Below are 17,717 nucleotides of genomic sequence, written 5' to 3'. Positions count from 1 at the left end.
GTAGCTGACGTACTGTAGTTATGACCAAACACTGAACAGGAGGTACTCGATGGCACATACCTGAATCATGATTCAGTGGTTCTCTGTGGTTCTGAAACATTTTCTGCCGCCGTTGGTTGCTCACTGTTCAAGTCAGACCACAAACATCTCAGCTGACTCCCTTTGAAGTGATACGTCACCAAAAAAAAGGGTATTTGGCCTTTCAAGTATTCCCAAATTAAAGATTCCCGACATCCGTTTGTGGAAATGAGAGGCTCCTCTGAATGATGTTTATGAACGGATAGTTTAGCTGCTGTTAGCTGCCAGTCTCCGTTAGCTTCAAGCTAAATATACCTGGCCGGCTCTTCCTGCATTCTGGTGTCACAAAGAAGTGATGTGGGAAGGAAAAATGGCTTTGTGAGGTCAAAACACCGACTCATGAGCACTGAGGAGGCAAAGCACACATTTTGGCTGAAGCGTCACGGACCAGGAATCTCCCCACCAACCAGAATCAGAACCTTCAGCTCAAACCCGCCTTCACGAGGCAGTCAGCGACTGCTCTGACTGTTGTTTTATCGAACGATTGTAAACCAAATATGCAACAAGGACTCAGCAGAATATGAAAGATGTTACCTGAATGTAAATGCACTGCAAATAAACACTTTTGTTTCTGCACGCCTCTTCTCGTCTTCCTTCTGTGCTCTTTCGTTTCGATTTAATGGTTAAACACTAACGATTTTTACCCAGAAGTCAAAGCTAAAGTCGTGAAAGTCTGAGCACTGCAACAGAAAGCTGTTCTTCTGGCCTGCAGAAATATGATGGGACCAACGATGAGACCACAGCATGAAAAGTGAACTGGTTCAGATGTGATCTAAAAATATGCACAAGTATGTCAGGCATTTAGAGGTCACAAAATACCGTTGAAGACATTCAGAACTTTCTGTGTCACATACAGAAGATAAAAAGACCAGAAAGGTTCGACTTAAACCTGCACATGATGTCATTCGTGTTTTATGATTGTTTTCCATCATTTATGTCAGTGACTCCTAACCCCAGATCTTTTGAACGAGCTGTGCTAACAGTTCCCAACCAGGACCAGTCGTTGTGCTAAGCTAACTAGCTCCCTGGGCAATGAATGTTTCTGCTCTGCTTTAAGACGTCCAAAATCATAACCACAGCAACACACAAAAAAGCCGCTTTTGTCATCGTTCAAAACAAAACAAAACACAGAAAAGACAGGACACTGGAACCTCATTGTAGACGCGACTCTGCTCAGTGGAACTGACTGGGAGCAGGGGCCTCACCCACTGGTTGAACAGGTTTGTGTTCTGTTTGACTCGACATCCGTGGGGCTGATAAAGGTCATCAGATGCAGTGGAAATGTGGATGTTCGGACTGAAGAGTTTAGATCTGATTTATTGAAACATTTGTAGTTGTAATCCGGCCCCTGAGAGCTGAGCGGCGACGGCATGAACAGCTGCACTCAATGAGGATGTCCACTAGGGGGAGCCAGAGCTCCGTCCCTGCACTCTCCGGTCCCACATCCTTATGAACCACACACTCCGGTGGGGGAGGTTCTCTTCTACCTGAGGATGGTGGTCATGTCAACTAAAACATGATGGACTTTTACAAACCAGGATTCTGGAGGATGAATTCAAACATGGGGAGGAGGACTGAGAGTTCGTTTTCCCTCTGGTTCTTCTGTCGTTGAGTCAAACGGGTCAAGTGACTGAACAATTCTTGAGATGAGGTTGTTGCCCTGAGTTTAGTCTGTGAGGCACAAACAAACAAGTTCTTCTGGAAAGGAGACCACAGCCTTCTTTTATATGCCGTGTGAGTTTGTTGTCACATGACCTCGACCACCAAAATCCTCCAGCCCCCGGTGGAACTCACGTCACTTCACCTGAAACGTGTCGCCAAGAAGAAACGCGATAAATGTAAAATCTTCTTGAAGATGCCTGGTGTGAGTCACCAAAGGAAACACGACGACAGCCAAACCTCAGCGCAATCGAGGAGCGTCTCCTCAACAGCAAGTCCTCGCACGAGAACTTTCCTTTGGTAACAACGTGCAAAACAATAAAATCTTTAATTTTGACAGGCTGAGCGCCAGGACACGGACAGAAACTCATGTTTCATGGAACTTGAAGCTCACTAAGTCATGTGTGGAATGTGCAGGGCTCAGTGCTAAAACACACGCTCATTGTTGAGCGCCATGAATGAGTGAATTCCACAGCACAGTGAGATTTTATGTCAGAACTCATGTCCGGCCTCCTTTCCCATCCTCATCCATATTCAGGACCTTCGGTCGGCATCAGCTGCTCCGGGACAAGAATCCAGTGTCAGTGCTGGACAGCCGGCCTGTTGTGTGTTGTGTGGGTCCGTGTGTGGATTCCTGGTTCCTGTTGGGACGTCCAGGTTGGATCTCTGGTGAGGTGTTGTTGCCCCCCCCCGGTCCTCACTGAATAACTGCCGTGTTTAGATTCCAACATTTCACTCTGGACTTTGAAACCTGGAATATGGCTAATCTGGTCAGCACCACTGCTCAGCATTGCGACATCTTTTAGCGCTTTAATCACTTTCCTTTGCGGTTGCATTTCTGGTTTTTGGAGAAGTGAATGAGCGAATGCCACGCGGCCAATAGGGGGCAGCATTTGACCTGGAAATGAGAGTCTCAACACCTTTAATGAACAAGGAACTGCGATCTCTCAAAGGTGTTTTTCCTTCCTTCATCACGTCTTTGTGAGCCCAAAACGATTGTTTAGCTTGAAGCTAATGGAGACTGACAGCTAACAACAGCAAAACCATCCAAAAATGTTTGAGAGCTTCCGAGCAGACGCGGATGCTAAGATAGGAGGTTCTGGTGTCACCAGAGTCAGCAGAGCAGGACTGAGGACCTCTACCATGCTGCCTGAACCACAGCCTTGCTGTCCGGCCCGGCCCGGCCCTCTCTCCTTCCTGCATAATCTGCCCAGTCAGATGGAAGCCGTCGTCCTGGGAGAATAAGAGCTTTATTGTCCCGATTCTCCTCCTTTGTTGGGGATCGCAGAAACATTTCTAGGTCACCGGCTGTGCCTGAACGCCCCGCTGCCCAAACTGATGCTTCACCAAGGGAACGCACCCCTCCTCCCCTGTATCTCACCCTGCACTGTCAGGGTGAACACAATTACAAATCCGCTCCCAGCAACCACAGCCAGGCTGCGATCTGCCAACTGATTCCAGCTCCTGGCGTGTGTGCGTGTGTGCGTGCGTGCGTGTGTGTGTGCGTGTGTGTGCGTGCGTGTGTGTCAGAGCAGATACGGCCCGTCTTTCATGGTGATGATTGAGTCGTCGGAGCCTCCCTCCCTCCCTCCACATTTCTCCTCATCATTACCTGTAACCTTTCACTGGCATGAAGACAAGATGACGTTTGACTGAGGAAGCAGCAGAGCAGCTGGAGGGAATCAAGATGGCAACAGAAACCGGTCTGAAATGATTAAACCGCCTTAAAATTCTCTCGGTTGACTTTGGCGTTGGATGTCATGTCACAACCACTCTGAAATATGTCTGCAACACCTCCTCGGACTGGAAAGCGGGAGTTTTCTCTCCTCTGTCGACGAAGATGTCAGTTTGAGGTGTGAGGGGACGGCCGGGGCGTGGGGGACATCTGGAGGGAATCTTTAGAGAGAATCAGATCACTGCAGCGATACAGTCGACCCCCGTTAGAACGCTGCTCTCCAGGGCGCTGCGGGCTGCGACAGAGCCACAGCCGGTTAGCAGCCGTGACGCCGGGGTTCTGCTGCCACTAAAGGAAACAGATGAGCCGTTCGACAGCGTCACATCTGCGCGGCAGGAAATGATGTTGGCAGATGTCCTGATGAACTCTGGGATGTCTGAAGAACTCCATCAGCAGAGACATCCTGGGTCTCTGTTCGCAATAAGTTTGTTTTCTTTTAACAATAAGATACACGAAAGAATCTCCGGTCATTCTTTCCATCCTTTGTTGTGCGTTTTGAAGGTGCTAATCTTTGTTCTTCTTGAAGAAGCGAATATGAGCTATGACCACGTGCAGTGACAGGCGCCATCTGGTGGCCATAGCGATCGTGACTCACAGGAAAGAAGGAGGCCAATAAAAGATGAGGAAAAAGACAGAGGGAGCGCTGGATGGACTGATACGATCAGAACACACGCCGGAGGACGTGTGGGGAGAACCTCAACTATAAAAAGTCAAAAGTGAAGTGAAACTTGTTCAGTTCTTGTCCTCCTTCTTTATAATTTCATATCAGTGAAACTAAACATATTCAGACTTGGTCTCTGCGCTGTAGCGACGCTCCAAACTTTTACCGCCTCTCCTGGCTTTAAGGATGTGCAGACATGCAAGATGGAAACCGCACCGTCCAGTCTAGTTGCCGTGGAAACCTGGCCTCCTCTCCACCGATCGTTGCCAGCGACCTCAGCCCTCCCAGGACCTCCGTCTCATTACGGAATACAGTCCTGGGATCAGTCGGGAGAAGGTCAGTGAGCAGCTTGTTCAGCGGCGGAGCCTCAGTGTGCCCATCACCCCTTTGTAAGGGCATGAATGGGCTGGTCTAATTACTGGAGCGGCGGCGAGGGTCTCCCGTCTCCATCACAAAAGATTCAAACAAGCATCTCTGGTGCCAAAGATCAACGCCAAACCAGTGATTAGAGAAGAATGTGGTTCACCAACAAAGGCTTCCTTCTGGACGATGATGAAGATCTGAACGAGATCGTCCAACCGCGTGATCGTTCAGTTTCCTGTCATCATCTCAAATTATGGAGAAAACGCCAGAGTTTTGAATGGAACACGCAGAGGTCCTGGAGGTCCCTGGTGACTCTGGTGTCTGTGTAAAACCCTTGTTCATCTTCCCCGTAGGGGAGTTGATATCAGCCGTGATGTCATAACCTTCGAGGGTTGACTCCCTGTGAGTGAGTTTATCAGCGGAGACCTACTTCACTACCCACAATCCTTCTCTGTGTTGGCGTAATGACGTCACCATGAAAATCCTCAGTGAAACACATCGCTGTCAGCCATTTTGAATTTCTCGGGGTCCTGTGGTCGTTTGGGAGGATCCAGGCTGCAGGAACATGATTCCTCTTTCTGAGAAACATCGCTAGCTGTTACAAGCTAGCGTCCACAGAGACATCAGCTGCTCATGAAATGTGGTTGCTATAGCAACACTCTGGAGACGAGCTCCTCAGCTCTTACGATAATCGTGTGCACAGTTTTGGTCAAATACTTCACGGTCACGTTTCACCTGCTCTCTCGCCGTCTTGGTTCCTGCAGTGAAACTCGTTCTATCGAGAATTTACTGAAACATCAAAGCCATGAAGCAGACCGGTTTGGAGCTGGAGAGGTTATCCTGTCACCGAAGGGTCGCTGGTTCAATGCTCGCTTCCCCCAGTAACCACGTCCAAGGGTCCCTGATCAAGACACTGAGCCCTAATTGCTCCTGAACCAGGATGGGACCATAAAACCACATTTACTATCTGGTCTGGTCTGGTGTCCTGGCTCTGTCACCTAATCGTCACCCCCCCAGGTTGGTTCCTGGTCCCAGCCCAGCCTCCTTCAATCAGCTGGATCTGTCTAAAAACCTGCACCGGCCTGTGACTTGAGTCCGCATCCATGACGCGCTACCAGGCGGAGGAGAGTGCTGGTCTCACTCCTCATGTGACCCTGGTAGAACTGCACTTTTACCTGGGGGACGTAGCACCGTGGGGGTGGGGCTACAGCGTCACCTCTACTGGGCTCCCGGGCCACAGAGCCGGGGATCCACGGCAGCGCCCCGTGGTCATCAGAGGCCGGCTCATCTGTCAGCAGCTGGTGTTTATTTGCCAGCAGGATGTTTTGTTGGGAGGCCAGAACGCGCCGGCTCACACCAGAACCCGTCAGTGACGAGGTCTGTGTGAATGAATGAGCCTCGGTCTGCAGCACTGTGGGTCTGTTCACCGCCGCCACCAGCTGGGAGGCAGACTCCCTCTATCGTCATGACGATGGCAGGTCGGGACAATGGCTGCCCTGTGTCCTCCGGCTGGGCGGTGGCGATGATGACGAAACGGGGTTGAGGAGTTGAGCTGAGTGTGACGCAGCAAATTACGACCAGAGGAAGTTTTCTGAGTTCAACAGGTTTTAGTAAACAAGCCATCAAACGCGTTCTCACGCTGAGGCGCCTGACGCCGGCAGCTCCGTGACACGTCTCCGCTTTCCTGTACTGACAGTAACTCGGCGGGTGAGAACACGTTTGACCATCTGAACTGCACAACAATGGCGGCTGTGTCCCCCCTACACACGCTGATGGCGAGGCTCTGATTCTCACTGACGTGTCAAACCTGCGACTGCAACGCCGGGCAAGACTGAGACGACACTCGTGTTTTCCAATTTAAAGTGAATTCAGCCGCCACAACCACAAACATGAACTTCAGGGATGCACGATGGTGTCAGCACGCCAGCCAGATAAGCGCCGTTCATGATTCAAAGGGATTTTGGAAACATTTTAGAAATAAAAATAAAAATGTTCCTCTGTCAAACTGCCTGGTTGACGTGGGTCTCCTGTGTGGATGAGATGTGAACATCCTGTCAGTCACATGAGCTGTGACACATCGAGGCATCCAGCATCGTGCTTCCTCCTCAGACCCCTCAGAAGAAACCACAAGCGGAAATAAAATCTTTAAAATAACCTTTAATTAAAGTGACTTTTCTCTTGTGGCTAAAAACAAAACACCAACAGTCACGGTAGAGACGGAGCAGGGTGCAGGTACCAAGAGTGAGAAAGAAAATCAGCAACAACATCAACAGCAGTTTTCAGTCGACTCCCACAAAACAATAAAAGAACGAGAAGAAGAAGAAGAGAGGAGGAGACGCCGGTCGTGACGGCGGCGGCGGCGAGGATCATTCTGTGTGCCTCTGATCTCGTTAGTGGGTCATTTCTGAAGAGCTTCCAGGGGGAACAACGGAGCAGAATTTGGTCTGAATTTGAGAAGTAAATCACTGAGGAACGTTCCCTCAACGGAGCAACGCTGGATCTTAAGATGCTGGCGTGTCGTTGGTTCCTGCGGAGGAACCACAGAACATCTGAGCTGGGAATGAGAACGTGGGTTCTTAAATTAAGCAGAACTATGGTGAAGCAACAGAACTAGTTTTCTTCTCCAGGCACATGGAGTTCCACAGGGATGAGGTATTGTTGTAGTCCAACAGGAAGTGGTCATCTCCTGGCTCCTCCCCCAGCAGCCAATAGGATCGCTCCATGTGATTGTGGTGATTGAATCAGTAAATCAGCTCTGGTGAACAAAAGTTGATGATCTTCCAGGTTCAGTTCATCAAGATCATCTTCACTAATGAACCCTCTGATGATGCTGGAAGCCTGGATGCTACGTTAGCAGTGCTAAGCTAATGTTAGCCTAGGGAGGAACTACAACATGAGCTAGCTTAGTGCCTCCTCCGTTTCTGGAGTGCCGCTAACGATCTCTGCCGTGTTTACCGACCTGTTTTTGTGTTGCAGAACGAACCGTTAAAATATCCTCCGCTCACGTTAACCACAGATCTCATTTCAGGTGTTTAACCAACAACCGTTGCCTTGGAGACGTTCAACAACACTGACTTCCAGGTTTGGGACACATTCCTGCGTCGCTCTCTTACAGCAGAATGAATCGTCACCTCGCTAAATGGTCTCGTTGTCTAACGCCTGCTGAGGAAGATGTACGGCCGACGCCTAGGCGAATGGCGTTGAGGACAAACAGACGAGTTCATTCAAACCTAAAATCAACGATATTAATGAATACTGGCGTCTTCCTTCACGTAGAACCTCTGTAAACAGTGAATGGCGTGACGGTGCGTTCACCAGCACGTCTGAGTCAACACCTCCCGGGCTGATGTGTCAATCATCACATCAGAGAAATGACCAATGACAGGCCCCGCCAAATGCTGATGACCTTTGACCTCAGCAGTGTGTCCCCACCGTGGCGTAGGAGGTGGACGCCTCCCTGTGGATGGTGCTGAAGGGCGACAGCTCCAGCTCAGTGGCGGTGCCCTCGTTGTCAGCGTGGCTGGTGGAGGGCGAGCGCGGCGGGCCGCACTCGTCGCAGCAGCAGCAGCAGCAGTCCAGGAAAGCTCGCGTGAACGGCTGGCACAGGCAGAACAGCAGCACCGGCGTCACCGCCGACTTACAGAAGAGCAGCAGCTGGCTGACCAGGTGCAGGATGTCCAGGGTTCTCCTGGGGACACCAGCCGCCATGTACGTGCTGAGGATGTTACAGATGTTCTCAGGAATGATGCAGAAGCCGTAGAGGATGGCCAACGCCACCACGGCGCAGTTCATCTGGCTCTCCAGCTGGATCTGCTTCTTGCTGCTGCGGACGCAGGAACGCTCGGCGTGGCGGATCTTGCGAGCGGTGACCAGCGAGCTGCAGATGGTGAACAGCGTTGGCAGGCAGAAGTAGCAGCCGAAGTACCACCAGAGGCGCGCGCCATCGTAGGTGAGGCCCAGGACGTACAGCGTGTCCGGCAGCTCCGTGGAGATGCGGATCACGCAGCGTTCACACGGCGTCACGTCAGGCGGGTCACCGTCCTCAGTGACCAGCTGGCGGATCAGCAGCTCGGGCAGCGCCAGCAGGAGGGCCCCAACCCAGATGACAGCCAGCTTGGCGGTGGTGGAGGCCCAGTTCTCGATCATCTCGTAGTACATCTGCACGTTGGTGGCGGCGCGGAAACGGTCGATGCACAGAGCACACAGCGTGAAAGTTGTGACCCCGAGAGATGCCACCTGGGGAGACACGAGAACATCAGGTTGAAGCTGTTAGCCCTGGAACACCTGGTCAAGGACAGGTGATGACATCATCACGCTGTTGGTGTGTATCTGGCTCTCACGATCATGTGATTCAGACCAAAACACAGGGGCAGGAAGGGAAATCGCCTAAAAAAATACAGGGAGGGAGAAAGAGCAGCGCCACCAAAATAAAAGCACAGAGTCGATGACATCATCACTGATGTCATGAAGGTCGTTGTCTCAAACAAAGAGAAATGTGTCTAAGAAGATAAGAATCATCAAAAGTAGCGTTAATGCTGCAGAGATGTTAAAAGCACTTGGACTACAGAGGTCAAAGGTCATGATGTCATATTTCTATGAATTACAATGCGTTGGGCCTCCCACCCTGAAGACTGAGGACGGACTGGAGTCTTGTTTGTTTCCTCGTTTAGTCCCAGTTGTCCTCTTTGATCAAGCACTGTCTTAATCTTATCATTTGAAATATGATTCACATGAAACATCTGGTTTGCACTTTGAGGCGTCGTTTTATCGAGGCAAAACTCGACTTTTACAGATTGAAATATTCCATGACTTAAGTTTAAAAAAAAATCTTATGTTAAATTATTTTTGGTTTCAATATTTTTTGTTAGTTTACCGTTGTTTATTTTATTGTGAACTTTATTTTAGATTTTTAAAAAAAAATCATACTCCCGTGCAGCAAATTAAATCTAAACAGCAGAAGAAAGTTTCCCTCAGGGTTATAATCCCACCAGGGCGATAATCCATGTCCTGTTTATTGTCATGACGACGGCCCTGTGATCAGAGGGGGGTCGTTAGTGTCTAATCTCAGTCTCAGACTTCTCATTAACCCAAGTCTTGGTTCTGATTGGACAGCAGGTTGTCACATGAGCAGCAGCAGGCGCCGTCTTTCTCGTTTTCTGCAGCCTGATGTGATGCTGACCGGATTAATGAAGCTTCAGATTAGAGACATTAAACCTGATCTCAGCGGCGATGGCGGCCTGGAGCCACCAGATTATTCAACCTGTTGAGATTCCAGGTTGTTACGTGCTTGACATTCGCCTCCCTCAGCGCCAATAAACCTGAACGACGACAGATCGACGTGGCGCCACTTTTGATCCTCAGCTTCATTTTGTTGATTCGGGTGTAAAAAACTCCTGAAAGTCTGGCGACGTTTGTAAATGAGATCACGTAAAAACTATGAGCCATAATTTAACCAAGCGAGGTAGAGGGGCGGAGCCCAACCCATGAAATTCTGAGGCAAATGAGTCATAGCGCCATCTCGTGGCAACTGGAAGTTTCTTTTTTTTGGTCAGCTCTTGGCGATGGGTTACCGTGAAGACTGAGTTTACTGTGGCGAAGAGGCAGCCATGTTTGGTACCTGACTACAGAACAGGAAGTTTCAGTAGCTGGAGTCACATGGTCAGAGATACTAGCTGAGTTTACATCACAGCACCACCTGGTGGTTACAGGAAGTGAGTCTGCACCTTTGATCAGGGCTTTAAAGTACCAGACCGGAAGTTCATGTATGGTTCTATTGACCAATATTCCCCAGATTAAATGATTGATCATTCAGTCACTTAATCTGGGGTTATCCACGCCATCACCAGATAACAGCATGATGTCCTGGTCATCTCGTCAACCGGAACCATTTACAAACTCTGATTGATCCAAAAGGCCCCGGACGCGGATCCGGGTCTCACCTCCAGGTACGGGATGATCCTGCACGAGAACTCGCCCAGCAGCCAGTCCTTGGTGAGCGCGTGGAACACCACGAGCGGCAGGCAGAAGAAGATGATGAGGAAATCCCAGAGCGCGAGGTTGGCCAGCAGGGAGTTGGAGATGCTCCTCATGTAGTAGTTGTGACACACGATGCACATGACCGACACGTTCCCGATGACGCCCGCGCTGAAGATGGCGGCGGCGGCGAGCAGCACCGCGTAGGCGCCGTACGCCTCCGCGTTCACCGGGTAGAACGGGTTCTTCACGGTTCTGAGCCTGGTCCGCGGGTTCAGCGGGGGGAGTGGCGTGCTGTCGGTGAAGTCCGGAACCGTGAAGTCCTCCTCGTACTCGCTGGAGTTGAGCCCGGCAGGCGGCTCCTGCTCCTGCGCCGCGGCCGCGGGCAGAGCCTCCCGCCGCGGCTCACTCCGTCCCTGCCGTCGGCCGTGTCCGGTCCTCCCGGGGCCGCAGGCGTGTCCATGCAGGGAGTTTGCGGGCTTCTCTCCGGGACTGCATCCACCAGCCTCGCTCTCATCCGCGCGTAAAGGCGCAGCTCGGATGCGCCTCGCTCCATTTTGCGCGTCGCTTTTACGCGCGCCGCGCCGGGGCAACTCCGACCTCAGCTGCTCCGCGCCCTCAGGGGAGGCCGGGTTCGCGGTCTCCAGCCACGGGGCCCGCGCGGGCGTCTCCCTACTGTCTGAGCCGGTTACTGTGCGCCATGTCCGGCTCTGCGCAATCCTGCCGAACTCCTGCGGACTGAAAGTCGCCTTCGACTTGTGCCAGCGGAGCTGAGCGGCCGCGGCCTCGCCGCACAGCCACAGACACAGAAGACTCGGCAGCAGCATCGTGGCTCCTAACCCCTGAGAGAGAACCGACCCCGGAACGATCGACCCATCGTGTTAAAATATAAACATAAAAACAAGACGCTCCTCAAGTCTGAGCTGCCCGGAGCCTGGAGAAGCCGTCATGCTCGCCCCGAGGCGGCGACAGCGCGGAGACATCACCGGTGAACCACAGCGGGAGGATCCGACCCGGGTCACCTGTTCCCGGACAGTTCCTGCTGATGTGACCGGTCCGCGAGGAGAAGATCAGGGAGGAGGCACAGAGATGCGGCCGGAGGAGACTCAGAGCCCAGAGTGAAGGAGAGGACCCGGGGGAGGGGAGGGGGAGCAGGAGGAGGGGGAGGGGTAAGGGCAGGGGGAGGGTGGGGGTCAACGGTCAAATCTGCTCTTATCCCACAAAACTCACAAACAACAGCACGCGATCACCAACACCGGTTTACCCCCCCCCCCCCCCGACGGTTTTTCCAGATATCGAAATAGTTTTTATCAGGCGTCTGATACCGGAAGTTCAACACAAACAAAATAAAAGCGGCTTCTCCTCTCTGTTGTGGATCAGTGGGAACCTCCTGGCTGTCTGGATTCTTCCGGACGCTTCTGGTTCTCATCAACGCCAGCAGATGTTTGACACTTGAAAGACGATGGAAAGGTTCTAATCAGTCTTTATTTTTTATTTTATTTATTTATTTTTTTTTTTACAAAAAATGAGTTGAGGCTTCATTCTTCTTTAGATTGACATCCGTTTCAATTCTAGAAGCAATTTGGAGGATATTTAAATTTGACAGCAGTCTCAACTTGATAACTGTAGAACTCATACCACTAAAACTGAACCATCCACCAGATAATACTGCAGTATTCACAGTGTACTTGTGGTATTTGTTGGATCTTGATCTACAGCGACACGTTTGACTCTAACAGCAGATTCTTCCACATCAGAATGAAAAGAACCTTCACGGACATCCACGGGTCTCGGGAGCCACCTAGCGGAACCTTCCGGTATTACACCTGCAGGACAAACTCAAAAGTATCATGACAATAAAGTTGTAACTTCAGAAAAAGTCGCATTATAATGACAATAAAATCGTGTTATGAGAATAGAGTGATGTCAAAATCGTAAAGCTGAATCATTCCAAGAGTATAAAGTCAATTCTGGTGTTGTTATGAAATTATTCTTGGAATATTACAACTTTATTCTCATTATGTTGTGACTTTTCCCTCAATTACAACATTCTGTTCAAAATACTAAAAGTTTATCCCGACATGTCTGATTATTTTCATCCGTGTGACCCCGACACTGTTCAAGATGTGAGCAATAACAAGGAGACGTTCAGTCACGTCACCTCTTCCTCTGCCGGGATCGAGGACGTTCATGGACACCAAGAGACAACACAGACTGACTAAACGTGTTCAGACCTGCACTTCAGCCCATGACTCCCTGAGCTTTCTCAGTTATTCCTAAATAAAATGAAGCACAAGTTGACCAGCAGATGGCGCAGCACCACCACACAGAAACTAGAACCCTCCACTGACGGAAGGTTCCTGGCCTGAGGTTACAGGAGAAGCTCCACCTTAAAAAAATCCATCCATCCATCATCCATCATCCCTCCATGTTCCCCCTCTTCTCCTGTTGAGGGTGGTGGGGGTGGAGCCTATCCCAGCAGCCTTCCCCCTGGACAGGTCACCAGTCCATGGCAGGGCCAACACATAGAGACAGACAACCATTGGCTCTCCCAGCCACGCCTACGGTCAATTTAGAGTCTGGATTAACCTGGTCCCTCTTGATGTCTTTGGACTGTGGAGGAAGCTGGAGTACCAGAGAGAACCCAGCAGGAACAGGGAGAACATGGAGACTCACCCAGAAAGACCCCGTGCTGCAGCCGGGGCTCCACCCAAAACCTTCTTGCTGGGGGCCACAGTGAGGACCACTGCTCCACCAGGCTGGCCAGCTTAGAAAATATCAACTTCTATTATTTTAAAAGTTATCAAAACATTTTACATGGCGGCTCATGCACATTCCTTCATCTAAAAACATAATTAATTTATTTGTACAGCATTAAATGACATAAAAGGTGTGGAAAACAAAACACCCAGAACAAAAATTTGATATAAAAAGCAGTTCTTCTCAGCATCACTCTGTGGTGACCTTTGACCTTGAGGAGGGTTTGGTGACGGTGGTCTGGCAGATCTGGAAGCAGGTGTGGTCGTCTGTTTGGTACGCCGTCACATACAAGTCCAGCCAGGGGCGCTCACCTGAGAGCACAGGGACGCAGGTCAGCCTCGCCCTGCTCCATCTGCATCATTGTACACCACTCTGAGAGACTGGAGCCCAGGTGTGTGTGTGTGTGTGTGTGTGTGTGTGTGTGTGCGCATACCAGTGGTGCTCCCTGGTGGACAGAGAAAGTCCATAGTTTGATGAATGCTGTTCTGAGCCTCCTGATTGGCTGCTACGTCCTCCGCTGACACGCTGAAGAACAACTCCTGATGAAACAGAAACACGTCTTTACCTGCCAGTGCTGGATTCCTCCCCGTCTGACATGCAGATGGCGTTTAAACCTGTGACATGTGATTTCATCGAGATAAAACCCTGGATTTTTCTTTGAGTGGGATCTGATCTGTGCTCAGACTCACGGCATCTCTCCACAGGAAGACATCCAGAGTGTCGCTGGCGTCCTGCAGCTCAAACTTCATCACCAGGACAAACTGCAGCAGCTGAACGCCGAAGGCTGCAGAGCAGAGAACCACAGAGGTTAAGGCGCCGCATTTATTTCAGAGGAAAACGAGCCGTCGAGACTCTCGGGAACTTTACAGGAGCCGGGACTTTACTTTGACTGGGAAGGGAATTAGTTTTCACATGACTACATGTCAATCACGCCCCAGCGACGTCTAGAAAAGTCTCCTTTTATTTGACCGACAGTCCAAAATCCAGCTGCATTCAGTTTACCAGCATTGGACTCCGTAAGCATGAACCACTGAAGCTCTAGCAACTGTTGTTTTGGCCACTAGGGGGCAGCAGCAAGTGTCCTGAGACGCAAACCCAAGTCTGTCTCACCATCTGCAATGAACTTCTCATCGATCAGCTGGACTCCTTCAGCGCTCTGCTCCCTCAGCGAAGCCTCCGAGCACCGCCGACACCTGCAGCACACAGGAAGAGGGTTACGGTCGCCGTTCCACGCCGACACAACTCTTGAACACAAGATGTTAAATACACACAAATGTGTAAATGTGGTCTCTGACGACAGAACAATTTAAGACCTAACAACTGACGTGAAAACACCTGATTAAAGTAACACACGTGTGTGAAAGTCTCTTATTGTCCCTCAACAAAATGGAGACCTGACACCCTCCACACAACACCTGACTGGCTGACAGTCCTTTGTGCATCACCTGAGACCAGGTCAGGTGTGTTAAAAAGTCTGAGGTTGATCTCTGACCCGTAGAATCGCTTCTTGCCCCTGAACAGAAATGGAGCTGCCATGTCCAGTAGAGCCAGGTGACCTCCCGATGACCTCACAGGGACAATGTTCATGTAGCCGGCTGTCAGCTGACAGGTTTCCTGCAGAGTCGCACCTGTAAAACACCGTGGGTCTGATGTCAGAGACGTGAGAGGCTTTGGTGTGTGTGACTGGTGGTCTGGAGTGCGCTGGATCACGTCTTAGGTCTCGTTATGGAGCTGTTACCTGTCAGGAGGATGAGATCTTTGGTTTTGCCTGCGAACATGAGCTCAGTGGACAGGTGGACACTCAGAGTTCGGCCCGGAGATCTCAAGGAGGATCCGGGGACTCTGACCTTCCCAGAAACCATCCACGGCGGGGGACTGCAGGCTCCAGACTCCCGGGACGCCTCGGAGAAGATACCTGCCAGCACTTCCTCATCCGGGACGTCCTGCCTGGGACCACAGGAAACCACTTCATCTCTTGAAATTTGGGCTCACGTGTCCACTGGGACTCAAGGATGAAGTGAAACAATCTTAGAGGTCAAAGGTTACTGTGTCAGGCACAGATCATGGAAGTAAACAACCCCAATGCAGAAGCTGCATTAGTGCATGGCGTATGTATACGTGCGTGCGTGCTTACATTGATGTACACTTGCTGCAGTAAAGCTTCAGAGCCTGGTGGAGTCTGCGAGGCTCGTAGGATCTCAGCTGCACTCTGACGTGGTGGACGGCGCCGGGGAGGGACTGCCTCAGCTGGGACAGCGTCACCGGCGACAGCGTGTGATCGCAGCTCCTCTCTGAAGATGACAAACACTCTCCATGTACATGACGGCAAAGACAAGAGCCAGGCTGGTCGATCAGAAGTGTTTGCGCTAACAACAGCCAGACGTGAGACAAAATAGCGCAGGATGTGTGTGAGACCCGCTGTTGGACGTTTGATCTGATCCAGCAGCATCAGAGTCCTGGTCGATAAAGGCCGTCACTCAGAATGCTCGTGATGCCGCAGGATCAGATTCTCTCATGATGGGAGGTCTAACCCTCAGGTCATCCAGGGGTCACGGGTGACCTTGCTGGGATACTTCCTCCACCTGTGCACATGCGTGGACAGGAAGACTCACTCAAGAGCGCCGCCTCTGGCAGGCAGGACGGACAAAACATGAGTCGACTGAGCCGAACTCTACAGGCAGTGACCTGTTGGACCTGCCAGCAGAGACGTTGTGTTGCTGGGGTGCTTCCTACCTGTGCTGCACCTCATCAAGGCATCAGCAGCTGTGAGAGAGAGAGAGAGAGAGAGAGAGACAGAGAGAGAGACAGAGAGAGAGAGACAGAGAGAGAGACAGAGAGAGAGACAGAGACAGAGAGCATCAACCTGAGCACACACGAGCAGACGAATCACACGCTGCTCCTCCTGACTGCCGGCTAAACAGAAATCAGTTAAAACTGAAAAAGATTTAAATTCAATGCATTTGTAATCTGGTGCATTCCTCTGTAATCATCACAATCAGCGTGAGTGACAGATGCAGTTTCTCAACAAGAACCCTGAGATTCAAACCCCGGGGATGTGTGTTTGTTGCCTCCGCCACTTGTGAGTCGGCAGAATTACACAAACACAAGTGGACAGACGGGAACCAAACCTGGCGGAGCAGCAGAGCTCCAGCCGAGGAGGAATCCATGACACTTTGCTGCAGATGAGTCATTGCGCCTAGGACATTCACAGCGCCCCCTGGTGGCTACAGGAAGTAAGCCTGATGGACCCAACATTTATGACACTGCGTTGTCTTCCCCTGATGTACAGCTACTTACAGGAAGACTTCGCCAACATTTGTGACCTGGATTCCGTTGTTGAAGAGAAACGGTGTCCCAGATATTTTGTCCACTTACACAAGCAACCTGAGGCCTGCAGGTCCGAGCAGGAAGCTTTTTAATGTTTAGGAGTTTGAGTCGAAGCTGTTTGTCTGGAAACATTCAGGTCACCAAGTTTGTGAGGTTTTTTTTTTTCTTATCTCCGGGGACGAAGGAGATTTGAGAAAGCCCTGCTAATGGAGGCAGCTCCCCGCAGCTTCTCAGCATCCATCTTTTACTGCTTTCATCAAAACTCTGCACAGTCGTGATGTTTGTGCTGTATTTCCTCTGCTAGCGACCAGACGATGATCTCGATTCCGTCTCCTCTTTTAGTCACGCGATGAAAATATCTTCCTTCTCAATTATTTCGACATCGGAGGCACAGGTGGGAGGGTCGACCAAGCGAAGCTGTCTGATAGGAGGCTGAATGTTCAGGAAGACAGGTTTCAATTCTTTAAATCACATTATTTGTGATGACCTCTGACAGCTCCTCAGTAAAGATCGGGGTTAGCAGTGAGGCTAACGGCTAACGCTTTCCTGCCGAGTCTAAAATGACTCTCCTGTTCATGAAGAGCTGTGTAGAAGCTAAAGCACGTGAACACAGATGGAAACAATGCCAGGAGCAGAAACATTTTTTCAACCATCCATCCCTCCCTCCATCCATCCCTCCCTCCATCCCTACCTGGAGACTCTGGCGGAGTGCTCCAGACCTCTAAGAACTCAGAGTCGTTCAGCTTGTGGATGTTGTTCTGGTTGAACTCTTGGAAGACTTCGATGACTCTACAGATGCAATGATGAGGAGACATTGATGTGAATGAAGGCATGAATTAAGAAAAGAAAGGACTCAATAACTCAGATTTCAAAAACAGAGGCACGTCACCTTGGACTGACGTTAAACCCGGATTAGCGTGGATTTGTTTATGCTGCAGCAGGGTTGTGTAATTAGGTCTTTTCTGGACCAGTCATGTGTTTACTCGTCTCCTCACCTCTTCAGCTCCTGCACGTCAGGGCTGTTTCCAGGGAGAACCCGGATCCCCCTGCCGTACCCCGTGCCTCCATGCAGGTGAAAAGCCAGGTGGTCCTCCTCCTCTTGCCGGCTGCTGGTGAGGCCGGCCATCTTAATGGATCCTGGGATCGCTCGCAAGTTGTAGA

At 50.7% G+C, this 17,717-nt stretch overlaps 2 protein-coding genes across 4 annotated transcripts in view; both read right to left on the bottom strand.

Annotated features, from left to right (window-relative positions):
- Window positions 1-6,655: 6,655 nt before the first annotated feature.
- On the bottom strand, window positions 6,656-11,573 carry gpr37a (G protein-coupled receptor 37a). Its single transcript, XM_086209813.1, has 2 exons — window positions 10,436-11,573; window positions 6,656-8,732 (listed from the first exon to the last, which is right to left on the bottom strand). Exons 1-2 carry the CDS (start codon window positions 11,294-11,296, stop codon window positions 7,911-7,913), a joined length of 1,683 nt encoding a protein of 560 aa, XP_086065939.1. The 5' UTR covers window positions 11,297-11,573; the 3' UTR covers window positions 6,656-7,910.
- A 381-nt stretch (window positions 11,574-11,954) lies between these two features.
- The window catches only part of pot1 (protection of telomeres 1 homolog), a 41,817-nt gene continuing 36,054 nt past the window's right edge, over window positions 11,955-17,717 (bottom strand). Inside the window, exons 12-21 of one of the 3 annotated variants that reach the window (XM_086209811.1) lie at window positions 17,552-17,717; window positions 17,248-17,345; window positions 15,963-15,992; window positions 15,364-15,520; window positions 14,968-15,176; window positions 14,722-14,857; window positions 14,340-14,422; window positions 13,919-14,013; window positions 13,663-13,768; window positions 11,955-13,540 (exon numbers count right to left, since the gene is read on the bottom strand). The exon at window positions 17,552-17,717 is cut by the window's right edge and continues 19 nt beyond it. In XM_086209811.1, coding sequence (XP_086065937.1) covers window positions 13,419-13,540; window positions 13,663-13,768; window positions 13,919-14,013; window positions 14,340-14,422; window positions 14,722-14,857; window positions 14,968-15,176; window positions 15,364-15,520; window positions 15,963-15,992; window positions 17,248-17,345; window positions 17,552-17,717 — 1,202 coding nt within the window. In that variant the 3' untranslated portion in view covers window positions 11,955-13,418. Of the gene's footprint in view, window positions 13,541-13,662; window positions 13,769-13,918; window positions 14,014-14,339; window positions 14,423-14,674; window positions 14,858-14,967; window positions 15,177-15,363; window positions 15,521-15,962; window positions 15,993-17,247; window positions 17,346-17,551 lie in introns of those variants that run through there. The other 2 variants (XM_086209812.1, XR_015117277.1) reach the window with 2 other exon arrangements.

This window comes from Aulostomus chinensis, chromosome 7, assembly GCF_037954235.1.
Source record: "Aulostomus chinensis isolate RoL2024-O1b breed Wild chromosome 7, RoL_Achi_v1.0, whole genome shotgun sequence".
In the NCBI taxonomy this organism is placed as follows: Eukaryota; Metazoa; Chordata; class Actinopteri; order Syngnathiformes; family Aulostomidae; genus Aulostomus; species Aulostomus chinensis.
The sequence above is the reverse complement of the archived record's forward strand: the minus strand, read 5'-3'. Positions and strand labels throughout refer to the sequence as shown.

Excerpts from the sequence above, each read along its gene's own strand:
- gpr37a (XM_086209813.1), bottom strand. The coding sequence starts at position 11,296 with ATGCTGCTGCCGAGTCTTCTGTGTCTGTGGCTGTGCGGCGAGGCCGCG. Across the intron at positions 8,733-10,435 it reads GGATCATCCCGTACCTGGAG|GTGGCATCTCTCGGGGTCAC; the intron begins GTGAGACCCGGA and ends GTGTCTCCCCAG.